Source organism: Eucalyptus grandis, chromosome 11, assembly GCF_016545825.1.
Source record: "Eucalyptus grandis isolate ANBG69807.140 chromosome 11, ASM1654582v1, whole genome shotgun sequence".
In the NCBI taxonomy this organism is placed as follows: Eukaryota; Viridiplantae; Streptophyta; class Magnoliopsida; order Myrtales; family Myrtaceae; genus Eucalyptus; species Eucalyptus grandis.
This window is the reverse complement of record NC_052622.1, coordinates 31837118-31852508: the sequence shown is the minus strand read 5'-3', so window position 1 is coordinate 31852508 and position 15391 is coordinate 31837118. Positions and strand designations below refer to the sequence as shown.

Sequence of the window (15391 nt, the reverse complement as noted above, 5' to 3'; positions counted from 1 at the left end):
TAGACCGTTGTTTCGCTTCTTTTACATTCCGTATCGACATGTCGACATGTTATTTTTTAAAAATAAAGTATTCCAACACATTCCGACATTATATACATATATATTATTATATAAAAATACATAAATAAATAAATAATAAAACACTTAGAATTAATTTACACTAAAAACTAATTTAACATTTGTTAATATCATTCATTATTTTAATTTGACAAATTCAATTTCATTCCATGACAATAATACATAAAACTTATAAGGAAAAAAAACATTAATTAAAGGAAAATGTTGAAGTAGTATTTTTGAATTTATTTATTTATCTTATATGACATTTTTTTATTACTTTTTCATGGTAATGAATTTTTAAAAGCCAAAATAGTTCTACAAAAAACAAAACTGGAAAAAAAAAAAAAAAAAAATAAAGAGAGGCATGATCGTGGTTGGGCACGCTGTCTTCTGCTGTCGGCAGCAGTAGTGGCCTCGACCACCATCGGAGGGGGTTGGCGACCTCACTAGCCCTAGGCGGCAAAGGGGGGCGACCCTTGCTCACTTAAGCGAGCCAGATCTAGGCCACGTGTTGGTTGGGATTGGTGAGACTCACCTAGATCTAGGCACCACCCGCCCTCATCTATGGCCGGTGACTCTTGCTAAGCCCGAGTGAGGGGACGGTGTTGCCCAGATTTAGGCGAGCCTCGCCTGAGCATCAGTAGAGTCATCACTAAGATTTGGGCAAGCCTCACCAACCCTTGCTTGGCTACCGATGACCTTACCCAAGCCAACGAGGGCCACACCCCCTCCGTCACCCGTTGGCCCATTCCAACGGTGGGAACAGCAGCGGCGCTCAGTCACTAGCTGTAATCTTTTTTTGTATATTTATATTTTGACCCCTCGATTATTAATTTTTTTAAAAATTGACCCTATGTGGAGTTGTGTATCGAAATTCCAAACTCGCATATTGGGGAAAGTTGACTATGTATCGGATTTTTGACATTCGTTAACAATCGCATATCGGACACGTGTGGGACATGACACGAAAGCTTTTAAAAAGTGTCAATAGGAGAAGGTTACACGTTCGCTCTTTGTAAACTCCGAGTATTTTGACGAATTTATTGACTAGATACAATTCAAAATAATATTTACAAAGCATGTTTATTTTCAACGTTTCCCTAATATTCAATCTCTAAGAAGTTCTCAAAGTATGAAATTCTTCTCTTTAGGTTCTTCGGAGGAATTCCTTGGGTTAAAGTGGTAAACTCTTCATGATTATAATTCATATTTAAGATACGTCAATGAACAAAAATTAACAACAAAGTTCATAATCATAATCACACTCATTACAAGAAAATCATATATATATATATATATATATATATATATATATATATGAAGAAACCTGCAAAAACGGATAAAGGAAGTCAGTTATTCCATATTACGTCTCATCTCGCGAATAACGAACAACGAAAAATTATCTCTCCTCACTTTTATTTCTCATTTTCGTCCCTTTCGTTCGCCCTTCCCTCCCCGTGTCTATCCGCTTCCCTCCTCTCTCTCTCTCTCTCCCCCCCCCCCTCTCTCTCTCTCTCTTCCTCTTCATCCATCCATCCATCCATCAATGGCCGCGGCCTTTTGATCTCCGGTCAACTCGGCGATCGGGACCCCCTCAGATGACTCGCCGCCGCTCCGGCCAATCGCCGCCGCCACCGACCCCCTCCGAATCCCGCCGCCGCCGCCGCCCCTCCTCCTCCTCCTCCTCCTCCCCCTCCCCCCTCCTCCCGCACCCGCCGCGAGGCCTTCCGATTGGCGGAGGCGACATGCGAATACGCCCCGCCCTCTAGGGTTCCCCCCGCCGTCCTCCGCCGGCGCCGAATGCTGCTGATCTGCCGCGCCCTCGCATTGGGAAGCTGAATCGCCGGCTCGATCGAGTTGCCCCCCCCCTGCGGTTGGTGAGCGCCTTTAGGGTTTGAGGCCTCTAGGGGAGATGTTAAAGAAGATCATCAAGGGAGGGAACCGGAAGCCCTCGAAATCGGACCCCAACGATGCCGGCTTGTACGGCTACAGCCAGGCCGCGAATCGGAATTCCGTCTCCGCGTCCAACGTGGTGGTGAACCATGCCTCCAGGGCGTCGCCGCTCGCGAGCTCGCAGCCCGGCGGGCCCGCGGCCGCGATCTCGGTCGTCCCGCCGTCCGGGACGGTGGAGGCCCTGCCGCCCTTCCGCGACGTGCCCGTCTCCGAGCGCCAAACCCTGTTCCTGAGGAAATTGCACGTGTGCTGCTTCCAGTTGGATTTTTCGGATACGCTGAAGTCGGTACGAGAGAAGGAAATCAAGAGACAGACGTTAGTGGAGCTCGTCGATTACATACAGTCCGGTTCGGGTAAAATCACTGAGCATTGCCAAGAGGAAATGATAAAGATGATCTCGGTGAACATTTTCCGGTGCTTGCCGCCGGCCTCCCACGAGAACACCGGTCAGGAAAATGCGGACCCGGAAGAGGAGGAGCCCTATTTGGAGCCATCATGGCCTCATTTACAGCTTGTTTACGAACTGCTGTTGAGGTATGTCGTCTCGTCTGATACCGATACGAAGGTTGCCAAGCGCTACATCGATCATTCCTTCGTGTTGAAGCTGCTAGATTTGTTTGATTCGGAGGATCCTCGAGAGCGTGAGTATTTAAAGACGATCCTCCACCGGATTTATGGGAAATTCATGGTGCACCGCCCATTTATTAGGAAGGCAATCAACAATATCTTTTATAGGTTCATTTATGAGACAGAGAGGCACAGTGGGATAGGTGAGCTTCTGGAGATTCTTGGTAGCATAATTAATGGGTTTGCTTTGCCAATGAAGGAGGAGCATAAGTTGTTTCTTGTTAGGGCTCTCATACCCTTGCATAAGCCGAAACCGATTACGGTTTATCATCAGCAGTTGTCGTATTGCATTACTCAGTTTGTGGAGAAAGATTATAAGCTGGCAGATACAGTTATAAGGGGTTTGCTGAAGTACTGGCCCTTGACCAACTGCCAAAAGGAGGTTCTCTTCCTTGGAGAATTGGAAGAAGTGCTGGAGGGAACCCAACCCGCTGAATTCCAACGGTGTATGGTTCCACTGTTCAGGCAGATTGCTCGGTGCCTCAATAGCTCTCATTTCCAGGTGAGATGTGTTTATTTTTAGAAGCGTCAGGTGAGACATTGACTTTGTTGATTTTGTTGTCAGCATCTCCATGTTTAATAAATGTATAATTTGTCAGTGTGCTGGTGATCAGTGGTTCTTTATGCACATACTTTGGCGTGATTAGTGTGGAGGTGTTGGACTAACTATTTGCTAGGTAGAGAAGCCAACATAAAATTTTAAGTGTTTGGTGTATCCTATGCATTGCTTGATTGTTGGTCAACGTTTATGGGCATTATATTTGTTAGGGGTGTGCAACGGAAACCCGAACCGAACCGGACCGAACCAACCGGACCGGCCGGTTTTGGGCGGTTCCCATGGTCGGCGGTCCGGTTCCCGGTTCCTAATCTTGGAATCGGCGGCCGGTTGGTCCGGTTTCCGGTTCCAAGGTAGGAACCGGACCGACCGGACCGGACCAAATTTTTTTATATATAATTTATATTCATATAATATATAAACACATATAATATATTAATATTATATATGAAATTTATTGCAATTGGAATTGCAATTTAGGTAACAACCTCTTATGTGGCCAAGAGACCACCAAAGCTCTTGTTGTTACTCTTTATTTATAGAAAAAACTCTCCTCATGCTCACACTCTCTCTTGCTCCCCTCACTTGCAAACGACAAGGCACTTCAAGCCTTAAAAAGTTTCATATCAACTAAACATTCAAAGTATAGAAGAGAGATTGTCTATAAAACCTAAGCCAAGCAAAACCTTTAATCACGTTGTTCATAGGTTTTATGCTTAAAATTAAGCATGAAACACATAAACTATGATTGATATTCATACAAGTGAAGTTTGAATATTTTGCACGTGGAAACATGTGTGAGTAGTTTTATTAGATTGCTCGAAAACCGAATTTGATTAATCGGTCCGGAGCATGATTATTCTTTAGTGAATGGTCATTCTTTCGTGAAAAAATAAAGTGCCAATTCTTTTGGACCGGACCGGACCGGAATCGGAACCGATGATCCGGTCCAGTTCTCGGTCCTAAGACCAACGGTCCGGTCCATGGTTCCCAAAATTGGGAACCGATTCTCCCGGTCCGGTTCCCGGTTCCACCTTGGAACCGGACCAAACCGGGAACCGATCACCCCTAATATTCGTTTACTTATAATAAAGAAATGATAAATACCTCTCAGCAGCCTATTTGACTGTTATTCAGTCTGTTGATGCTCAACATGTATTTCCATACCACAATGTTCTTTTTATTATTATTAAGATGTGCTAATTGGCACTGAGTATGTTTGGTTGTATGCATTTTGATTGAGAAAGTTGTTTGGAGATCTAGGAAATGCGCTGTTCATCAGGCAATGGGGTATGTAATTATGTGTAAATGATCGTTACCCCCTCAAAAAAGGGGGAAAAGAAGGAAAAGGGAAGTTGGTTATATTATAAGGCAGGCAGAGATTTATTTCTGCTGCATTTTCACATCCTTTGTACTTGTCGGACCTTGGTGGACCTAGAATTCAGCAGTAGGGGTTCAAGGCTTCCTAAGTTTGAAATCTGATGCCAAAAATTATTATATTTGTCTGTGTTCTCCATCTTTTTTTCCCTAAGGCACTGTTATTAAAAATGGTAACTATATGAATACTTCTCTATTAACATTAATTATCGAAAACATGATAAAAACGACTGAGCCAATGGTGTAAAATCAAATCTGCTAGAGTAAGATCAGAGAGATTCAATGTAATACCCTAAAGTTCAAAAACTTCAGTTTGCATGTACTTCTTATGCTATAATCATATATAAGCGCAATAGTAGTGGAAAATCATTGATAGGGCATAGCATGACCCAAAGTAGCAACAAACAAATGTACATTTCTAGTATGAACATGACATCATGTACTTAACAACATTGCTACGCAATAATTGAGTATTGTAGGTTGATTATACTTTCAATGAAGGAAAAAGATTTCCATTGCAAACACTGTTTAGAATTTGATTCTGCCCTCGCAATTTTATATATTAGCATAACATGTTGTTTATAATCATTGTACTTTGGAAACTTTTAAGGTTTATATGTAATTAGTTGGATGAGTAGTGTGATTTGAATTTTGTTAGAGATGATAGGAAAAAAGTTCTGATATATTGACTCTCAAAAGGAGATCTTCACTACATTGTGGCCCAAGGTCGTGGGTGGGTTCAAGTCTTGGCAATAGCATCTCTGGAAATTAGGAGTAAGGCTGCGTATGTTGACCCCTCCCCTGACCTTTGGAGTGTGAGGAGCCTTGTGCGTTGGGAAGCCCTTTTTCTTATTCACTCCTGAAAGGAAATTAGGTGAGGAAGGAGTGCTTTTTATGAATTGAATAATTACCTTTTCTCATGTAGAATAGGAAAACATAATTCTTTTGGTGTCTTTAAAAGATAACCTGCAACACTTGCACAGTGCTTGAGATAAAGACTCGTGCAATTTCTTTTTAGGCTTTTAGGTATTTTGAGCTATAAACATATAGATTTTGAGAACGATGCATACTCTTCTCTTCCCTCTAGCTTTTTACCACATTATTTTAATGTGAACAATGAGGAGTATTTATTGGACCAGGTTTTTCAATTGGATAGATATAAATTTGTCTTATTAATCTGTATAATCAGTGACAGGAAGGTATAATTTATGCAATCTACATGTTCATAGGTAGTCTAACTGTCGATTGTTGATCATTTAATAACAGTAATGATACCAGGCTTTCAGCTATAGGAATCTGTAGGTGACTAAATACCAAATCCCACATGAATATTTCGATTTACCTCCAAATTAATGATTTACCTGACATCTTATTCACCACAGGATACATTTTTAAATTATATCTCATGAACCATACATTATCCTAACTGTTTCGCAACAGCATAAAAGCAAATTAGGAACTTATCTTTCAATAGAAGGTGAAGTGTTATGTAAACTTTGTCCGTACATCTGAAGTTGATACTTGTTCGAAAATGGTATATATTCTATAGCACCACATGTAGAAATCAAAGCATCTACGAGAGGTTAAGATTACATTTTTGTCTCTTGAATTACTTTATGTCACATAAACTATTATATATTGCATTATATTGTGTTTCAATTATAGTTATAGGTATTAATGTCATTCAAATCTTTCTTTCCCCTACTTAGCTAAATCTTACGATTTCTATTCGATTAATGATTCATGACTTTTAAATTTGATGTTTCAATTGATAATTTGTATTGAGATTTAAAATCTAAGCATACATGTATTAAGCCTTCCCATCTGTAAAGCAGATGGTTTTACTTACTATACTTGTACATGAAGAGTGATCCTTCTAAGATAATTAAATATTACGAAATTACAAAAAAGAAGGAAAACCTGAAGAGAGATACCTGAGCTGTTTAAACGTACACAGGTGCATAAGTATCATAGTTTGGATGGGCTTTATACATTATATTACTCAGGAAATAGCAAAATTTCTAAGGTAAAAGAAACAAAAGTAAAAAGTAGATATAGCTTTGGGTAAATCTGAAAAGTTCGTGCAGAGTGCCAAACAGTAAAGCACCTTGTTTCTGATAAGTGCTCATTGAGGGAGACAATCTGACAAGGAGGGAGGGGTGCAGCCACCTCTGCTTAAAGCTTTTCCTGCTTTGCAGTTTGGCCTTGTTTTTCTCCTCTCTCATCTTTGGATCAAGGGAAAGGTGGTAACTTTTTGGTATTGCTTGGCTCATCATATATCTTTGCTTCTACCTGATCTTGTGTTTATAATTGCTCTTATTGCCATGAATTTTTTTGACTTTCTTCCATAGGTTGATGTCATGCTTTGAAGAAGTATCTTTTGTGCTGGATCATCTATATTGGGGACTATAGTCTTGCTCATGCTATAACCATTAATTCTGATCTTGAATGATTGTGACGGGATTTTCCTTTTTTACTGAATTCATAGGCATCATCAATTCACTACTGTGCTTTCTTATAAAGCACTTAATGCTGGAGTTATTGCTTGCAAACTGTTTAGTTGCTACTTGGCACATGAAGGCCAATTTTAGATATCCAAACCTAGTTATCCAAACCAGGTGTAATTCAGTGTCTGTTTTGCTGATGTGAGCAACACATGGTCAAAGTGACCGTTATCTTCACTCAAGAAAAAAAGGTTGAAAAAAAGTGGAACCTTTTTTTCAAGGCCTTGCATGCTTTCAATTATGAGGGAGTCAGAAAGAACCTCCACTTGCCACATGAAAAATTTGCTGATGAAACATCACCCAAGTTATGGAGTTGCACTTCTCTTTTAGCATTTCTTCAAATAAATTAGCTGAGGAAGAACTTGCCATGCAGGTTGCGGAGCGAGCCCTCTTTTTATGGAACAACGAGCATATAGTGAGCTTAATCGCCCAGAATCGTAAGGTGATATTACCCATAATATTTGAGGCATTGGAAAGGAACATCCAAAGCCATTGGAATCAGGCAGTTCACGGTCTTACTGTGAACGTCCGGAAAATGTTCTTGGAAATGGACGTTGAGTTGTTTGAGGAGTGCCAAAGTCAGTACGCAGAGAAAGAGGCAAAGGCCAGAGAAGTAGAAGAGCAGCGGGCCTTGACGTGGAAGAAACTGGCGGATGTTGCAGCGCAAAAAGGGGATGAGGATATGGTTACGGTTTGAGCAAAATCACTCAAGGCGGGAGTGATGACGCTGCTAAAATATGAAGACGGACAAGATGTTGGATCTGTTCCTCTTCATTTTGGGCTATTCTTTTTCATCTGTTCTTCCCTTTTGATTTTTCTCTCCTTTTTTGGTTTATTGAAAATATCCAGTTATAGTAGAGGCAAGCTCGATAAATCTAATCATATTAAATATAATGCAGATTAAGAATGATCTGTGAAGTGTCATTTGTAGCTCTTTTTTCATATGTTGTAATTTTTCCGGCCATTCAAGTGAGAACGACTTAAGTTTCCTTCGACTTAAGTTTTCCTTGGTTTGGGGATACAATTCCCTTCTTTTCGGAGTTATCATTTGGACTCCTGCGCCATTTCGTGTCATGGGCTTTGGGTTGTTCTCGTCCACAGATAAGTCTTCGTATGTGCTTTATCCTCTTCGGATACAGAGTTTCCTGGAAGCTCAGGATTTGCTGTCGTGAACTCTAGTAGCCCTCTCCCTCTCCCTCGGGGCGATTCAAGCCTTTTCTTCATCGCTTCGACAGGGTGGAGACCAACATATTACAGTAGAGCATGTACGTCCATATGTCTTTACAAGAGCAGCAATCATTCGTTTCTTCCCTGGCACATAAAATGTGCGCATGACAACTATTCTGTTTCAGAATTAATTTCTGAAACAGAAATAGATTTTTCTATTTTTATTTTTAGAAAATTTTTTAAGCAAAAATAATTATTTGATAACGACACAAAATTTCTTCATTTCCTTTGAGATGATGGCGGACCAGCGGATGGCGGTGATAGACGGTGGCGGCGGCCAGCAAGCAACCGATGGACGGTGGTTAGCAACAATAGATGAAACTGGACACAAAATTTCTTCCTTTGAGACGACGGCGGACCATCGGATGGCGGTGACAGACGGCGGCAGTGGTGGCTAGCGGCCAACAGGCGACCGATGGACGGTGGTTGGCGACAATGGATGAAACCGGTTAATGAACGATGAAGAAATTTTTTATTTTTCATTTTTGTTCCAAAAATAGAAAAGTAGAAAATTTCTACTTCGATTTATTCCAAACCTATTTCTGAAATATAAATCTATTCCGTAAATAGAAAAACGAAATAAATTTATCAAACAGATTTCTATTCCAGAAACAAGTTTAAAATAGAAAAATCATTTATGAAATAGAAATTATTGGTTGTCATGCACTTCCTACATAATAGACCGCCAAACCATCTCTATTGGGAAAACCAGCTCTAGTTTCTAAATTATTAAGGAAGAGTGTCGATCGACCACCATCATCCGAAATAATTTTAACTCTGTCCGAGATTCTTGAAATGATGGTTTGGTGCATGGTGATACTCAATTCAATGTCTCTTGCACTGGTGTAGCATGTGTCGTTGATGTTTTCTTCCCTTATTAGTGGGTATGATCGGTAAAAGACGAATGGAGATCTTTTCTTTCCCCTGGATACTCGTGCGTTGAGCATATGGCATATGCTGGAGATGGGCGGATCAGAAACACTATCCGGAATGAGAACAGAGCAGAGAGAGACGGAGAAAAGACTTAAGCAATTTGCATCAATTTCAGAACTTTCTTTTGTTCCGATGACAGAAATGTCAGCAACCTGCGATTATGCAATCAACACAATCGGATAAAAAGAAGGATAGAATTGGTTGGAGTTGTTCGTTTTCTTGGGGGTTACAAACCTGATGCGAAAATGTCAGCATACAAAAGCAAGAGGCAAGACAATGCCGTGAGAAAGACGACGAGAGGGGACATCGACGAGGGCGGGCGGGCTGCTTCGCTCCCCTGAAACTTGGCCCTCGTATTCCACTCTGCCAGGTTGTTGTCCCTGCTCACCCCCACCAAAAATTACATTAGAGATTTACTGTGTCGTGTTCTCTTGAAACGGTGCTGCTCATGAAATGCACGGCAGGCTTTGCCTAACTTAAAACACGCAATATCATTACTCTACCGATCACGTGTAAAATGATAGCTCTTCTTCGTCAACAAGTGATTATTTACAAAGAGAATGACAGAGGTGAAAGTGAGTTTATCGAAAGGAAAAAGCCCAATAATCCGAAAAATTAGCCCCGAACCTACGCGGTGGACCCATGATCATCCGAAGCTAAAAAAGAATCGTACCCAAGTGCTTGGACAGCCTTAACTAAAGGAAATCTCCTAACGGATGCGTATGCTTATTCTACTGATATTGTCCACCCAACAATGATTTTCTTGCTTGTGTCAACTTTTCTAGTGATTGATTGAGGGCCCAAAAGCGCTCAGCCGGTCGAAGCAACTGTAGAGAAAGGGAAATGCTAAAGAAAAGAGGAGAAAGAGGGGGAGAGAGAAAGGAAAAAGAAGCAAAGTTAAGGGCGCACGCAAGGAAGATTTGGGGCAAATGTGGGCGACAAAAGTTCCGTGAGAGGAGGACCAATTCCGATGTTGAAGTTGTCGTAATTAGGTTCATTGTTCGCATGATTCCAAAATAAAATCGTAGAAATACGTAAAAGACGATTAAAAATCCTTGCTCAACGACCCATTTGTGAAATAAACCAAAACAAGAAGAGAGTGAATTGGGAGAATGGAATGAGGGGTTAGAGTACCTGCCCCCAACGCCGAGGACGCCGGCGTGCCAAGTGATGAGATCAATGTAGGCCGCCGATTTGGGCTCGACACTGTATGCCTTCTCGTACCTTTCCTCCAAGCCCTCGCCCGACGCCACGAAGAAGGCCCCGTTCACCAGTATGTCCCCCTCCGACCTCCAATTCCAGTCCCTCCATTTTGATTGTTCCGTGTCCACACGCTTTGTCACCTAAGGAACAAAATAGTGAAATACCCTCGTCAAAAAAAAAAAAAATTGCGTCGGCTCAATCCAATGAGGTTAGCTTAGTGGTCGAATGCCGTAAGAGCGATAACGGCCTCCGTTGAGAAAAAAAATTCTAAATTGGGTTAATCCCTTGATTTTGAACTTTTGTATGTTGCATAGGCTATGTACATTCTGCCATACAAAAGTTAAAGTTAGATTAGTGATCATCAATTAATTGTTATTCTAATTTTAAAAGTATAAAAGAATTCATACAAAATGATGAAAAGAAACTTGTGTGGAAAGAGCTAATCCAATCAAATTCTCAGCAATCCAAATATAGCCAATCGTGCTACGAGCACGCCGCTAATTTAGGGTTTTGAAAACTTCTCCCTTTCTTCCCCCCTTATAATGGGGTTAGACTTTCTAGGCTCCATAAGAAAAGTGAAGCCCACCTAGACGACAAAAAGAAGAGCTTGATTTACGGCTTTGCGGCGATTAATATATAATATTTCAGGCTCCATATGAATATATACATTTATTTTTTAAAGAAATTGCAAAGCTAAAAAGATTTTTTTTTAAAAAGGCCGGAGAATGGGGAATAAGACAATAAAGAACTCACATTTTCCACCAACAAACAAAAAGAAATGAAAATAAAACTAATGTATAACATAAACAATAGGCCATAATAAATCATTTCCATCACTAAATTGGAGAGTGGGACAGATACACTGAAGAGAAAGTTTGTTACCTCCTTGGCATTACGGTCAGAGGGGGCTATGTAACGGTTCCCCTGGCTGTTGATGGTGGGGTTGCCGCTGCCGCCGATGGCGTACATCTCCCACTGCGTGAAGTCGTTGTTGACGACGTGGATGTAGCCGAGGCGGCACCGGGGCATGCGCTGCACCAGGTTCTCGCCGAAGTGGTTGAAGGCGATGGTGATTTGCATGCCGGAGTCGGGCAGGTACTGGTCGCTGTGCCCGAGCAGCATCACCTCGTTGTGGTGGGAGAAGTAGTTGTTGGAGATGGTGATCGCCGTGGACCCCATGATCGCGTCGATCAGGCCATCCTTGCAGTGCGAGAGCGAGCAGTGGTCGATCCATATGTCCTTCGCCCCGAATAACGATATCCCGTCGCCGTCCGACATCGTCCGAAACCCCCAGTGGGTGGGGCTCGACCGCACGTTCGCCTCCCCTGCCAAAGTTGGCGAACAAAAGCGCTCGTTAACAAGACCTTTCTTCATGACCCAAATTTTACAATCACATTACTCTTTTCAGCGCACCATTGAGTGCTTTCTCTTAGGATGCCTTACAGGGGGCCCCAACGAGGCAGGACCAAAATGTGCATTGAAAGGTTGGTGGTATAGTCTCACTCAATCGACACGAATGGTCCAGCTCCTAAATGATCTGACAAGTTTACCAGGAGTCTCAAAACCCTATGTAACGACAGAGACCAAACCAAGGAAATTCATGTCTACAATTTCTACCTCGTCCTTTCCAACGATTAAAATGCAGTCTTAAATCGAGGAAAGAACAAGAAAAATACTAGTCATCAGACTTGATGGCGATAGTACAGGCCCCATTAGCCACTGGAGTCATACCCTCCGGTCGAAAAGGTCAAATACAACGTCAGTCCATGTTTCCGTCCTGGCACATTTGCCAAATTAGCGACGGACTTTACCCCAGTCACAGGGCGAGAACCTTAATTATTAGCATGGAAATGACGTTTCTACATACCCCACTTTTTAGTGTTTGGATGTCATTGTACGCTCGCTCCTATTTTTCATCATCGCGAGTATCTGAACTTTCTTGCTAAAAGGAATTCGAAATTGATGACCGAAGAAGCGCGTAAAGAATTCATGAAATTGTGGTTTCAATTCGTTCATTTACCTGACGGATGACAGTCGTGCACGTGGATGTTGTGTATGATGACGTTGCTGATGTACTGCAACGTGATGCATCCGCCACCGGTGATGTGGACGTTCACGCCGCGGCCGTCGAGGGTCTTGTAGCTGTTGAAGATGAGCTCCTGCGACAGCCTGATCAGCATGTTGGCCGGGAAGACGATCCACAGCGGCTCCTCCTGGATCACCGCGTACCGCAGCGTGCCCGGCTTTGGGCTCACGGCGTCGTCGTCCGACGAGTCGGTGACGATGTATATGTCGCCGTTCTTGCCGCCCAGCGCGTACTGGCCGAACCCGATGGCGCAGTCGGCGAGCCGCTGCCGGTTGTTGGCCCAGTCCGGGTCGCACTTCCAGCAGTCGTCGATTGGGTTGCCGGTCAGGCACGAGGCCTCGTCGCTCTCCATCGTGTCCAGCATTAGCCTTCTAGTCATGGAAGCATTCACTCTCCTGCGCATTTTCATAAATAACTTAAAAAATAAGACAATGTAACTATCGTTGTTTAGTCAAAGTGATTTTACTTAACCTTACTAAAACAAACACAAGAAAATCTTTATGAAGGTGGGCGTAAAATGTAAAGGCGAAAATAAAGAAGGATAACAGTAGAGGAGCTTAAACTAGAGTCATTTGAGGCTGTGCAAAAAAAAAAAAAAAAAAAAAAATTAGAGTCATTTGAGGAATGGGAACACGAAATGCAGCAAAAGGTTTGATTTTTCTTCATGGAAAACGAAACAGAGCGAAGCACACGAACGCGCATTTCTAGAAGAGGTGCGTTTTCTCAGGCCAGTGCAAGCTGGTTTTCGCTTTGTGGAGGAAACCCAAATATGGGACCAGCGAGTTCAGTCGACCCCTCCTCTCAGAATGATGGCCTAAACCCTAAACGAGACCCTTATCCCAAAGTAAAGGTGGGAAAAATGAGAACCCAAAAGGCATTTCTAAGGAAAAAACCAACAGTGCAAGATCAATGCAGCTAGAACCAAGCTTTGAACTTGTCTTTCCCATCTCTAAACTCGGACACAGCCCCTCTGAAGAAAAGAGGCCCAGAAACAGAGCTCGGAAGGCCTCAGAGCAGCACGAGGGAACACAGGACAGAGCAGAAACGGACCTATGCACGTCATGGACGACGGACTCCGGATCCGGGTGCTGACCGGGGAGGGTGAGGTTGAGCATTGCCATTCTAGCGGGAGAAATGGAGCTGAGGAGCCATGACAGCACAATGTAGGTCGAGCGAAGCAGCATTATGCAAGACCCCAGGAGGGAGGGAGGGAGGAGGAGAGCAGAGGGAACGGGGTTAGTTCACTCCAGCGGGGCGAGTCTTTCGCTTTACTCTTTTGGAGTTACTCAGGTTCTACAGTTGAGTTTGACAAGCGCATTCCCGTAAAGCAAGCGCGATTAGTGTTGTTAAACCCGAGACCCGAGAGAGGAGGATGCGCGGGCGTGTTAACAGAGAGGAGAAAAGAGGGGAGAGAGGCTTCGCTTTTCCACCTTTCCTGTCTCTCCCCCTCTCTCTCTGCCTCTCTCTCTGTGTCAAATCGATTAAGTGAATCTTGAAAGAAAATGGAAATATGATTACAGTGTTGGAGCAAATGGCAATGGATGATGGACCCTCTGCAAAGACACAGTAGAGAGAGAGAGGAACAGAGAGGAAGAGAGAGGGAGGGACAGACGGACAGACGGACAGACGGGGAGCGGCATCGAGCCTTCAAAAGCACTGACAGTTGGGGTGGTCTCGAGGGAACTAGTCTCTCTTCTAGCGGCCGTTCGGAGAGGTCAGTTTTTCGCGGACCTTAAATTACAGAGATGCTCCTGTTGTTTTCTTTGGGTTTTTTTCCAGATGATCAATCCCGGTCCGGTTCTGATCCAGTCTTTTAGAACCGGTCACTCTTTTTTCTCTTACTACTTGATACCTCTATTATGAATAAATAAAAAGAAAGTTGGTCACTTTTATTTTTTTTTAGAAATTTTAAAAAAAAGAGATAATATACATCGACAATCTGGTCTTGTTTTCACTTGAACCACTGTCCTGTTCGGTCCGAACGATTCTTAACTCAGACATTCTATTTTGCATACTCCTATTGATGATTGCAAATGGTACCTTTAATAAATACTTCACTTGAAATAATTCAAATGCACTAATTATGCATGACATGAAAACAATCGAAATTATAAAATTTGAGTGATACTATTACTTAACAAGGCCATAAGACACTCGTTAACATGATTGTTTCTTAAAAGGAAGGTTCGATTGTCGCTAGTAACAAAAATCATTGGCGACAAGATTGGCAAATCCGTCGTTACAAATCTATCAAGATGCTAACATTAATGAAATTTTTCTACACAAAAGTTAAAGCGATGTGAATTAAGAAATTTGTTCACGACGCGAATCAATCCCATGATCTCGTGAAGGATGGACGGCTCCCTTACCCAATAAGGACAACCACTTTGTTCGTCGCTGTTGCTTAACATGGCCGCGGAGTAAATTCCCATTCATTGCACGTCTCTTCATTATTGATAGATTCCTTGCAAAATCTCTGTGTAATGTACAAAGTTGGGTAACGCAGTTAATAATAACTGAGCGGCCGCCATGATACTCTTGACCTTTTTAGCCTTCTCTTTTCCTTTTTATTTTATTTTATTTTATTTTTTTAAAAGAATCTTGGACAAATGGTACCACTTGACTTTTGCTCCTGAGGTTAGGAAGGATGGTTTAAAGTAATTTGTCCTGTTTCACTTTTACGGGGGAGCTAGTAACGAGTCGGGAGCTTTTTATCTTTACGTTGCATTTTGGTCATCCAAATTAAGATAGGAACTGTCGTTTATAAATTCTCTTTCTTATTTGGTAATCGACCATGTATTATATTAGCTATGAAACTGAGCTCCGACTTGATCGCTAGGTGCGTATAAATAGGATAGGTCAAAA

General features: G+C 42.3%; 2 protein-coding genes across 2 annotated transcripts; one reads left to right on the top strand and one right to left on the bottom strand.

Moving 5' to 3' along the window:
- The first annotated feature begins 1537 nt into the window (after positions 1–1537).
- LOC104425950 (serine/threonine protein phosphatase 2A 57 kDa regulatory subunit B' beta isoform) lies at positions 1538–8077 on the top strand. The gene is made up of 2 exons (XM_010038836.3): positions 1538–3142; positions 7451–8077. Exons 1-2 carry the CDS (start codon positions 1973–1975, stop codon positions 7772–7774), a joined length of 1494 nt encoding a protein of 497 aa, XP_010037138.1. The 5' UTR covers positions 1538–1972; the 3' UTR covers positions 7775–8077.
- A 1241-nt stretch (positions 8078–9318) lies between these two features.
- On the bottom strand, positions 9319–13983 carry LOC104425949 (probable pectate lyase 12). Its single transcript, XM_010038833.3, has 5 exons — positions 13577–13983; positions 12461–12921; positions 11323–11765; positions 10372–10580; positions 9319–9617 (listed from the first exon to the last, which is right to left on the bottom strand). Exons 1-5 carry the CDS (start codon positions 13708–13710, stop codon positions 9464–9466), a joined length of 1401 nt encoding a protein of 466 aa, XP_010037135.2. The 5' UTR covers positions 13711–13983; the 3' UTR covers positions 9319–9463.
- Between the last annotated feature and the right edge of the window lie 1408 nt (positions 13984–15391).

Coding starts and splice junctions, on each gene's coding strand:
- LOC104425950 (XM_010038836.3), top strand. CDS start 1,973: ATGTTAAAGAAGATCATCAAGGGAGGGAACCGGAAGCCCTCGAAATCG. Junction 3,143..7,450: donor TCAATAGCTCTCATTTCCAG/GTGAGATGTGTT, acceptor CTTGCCATGCAG/GTTGCGGAGCGAGCCCTCTT.
- LOC104425949 (XM_010038833.3), bottom strand. CDS start 13,710: ATGCTGCTTCGCTCGACCTACATTGTGCTGTCATGGCTCCTCAGCTCC. Junction 12,922..13,576: donor GTCGTCCATGACGTGCATAG/GTCCGTTTCTGC, acceptor GAAAATGCGCAG/GAGAGTGAATGCTTCCATGA. Junction 9,618..10,371: donor GTCCTCGGCGTTGGGGGCAG/GTACTCTAACCC, acceptor GGGGGTGAGCAG/GGACAACAACCTGGCAGAGT.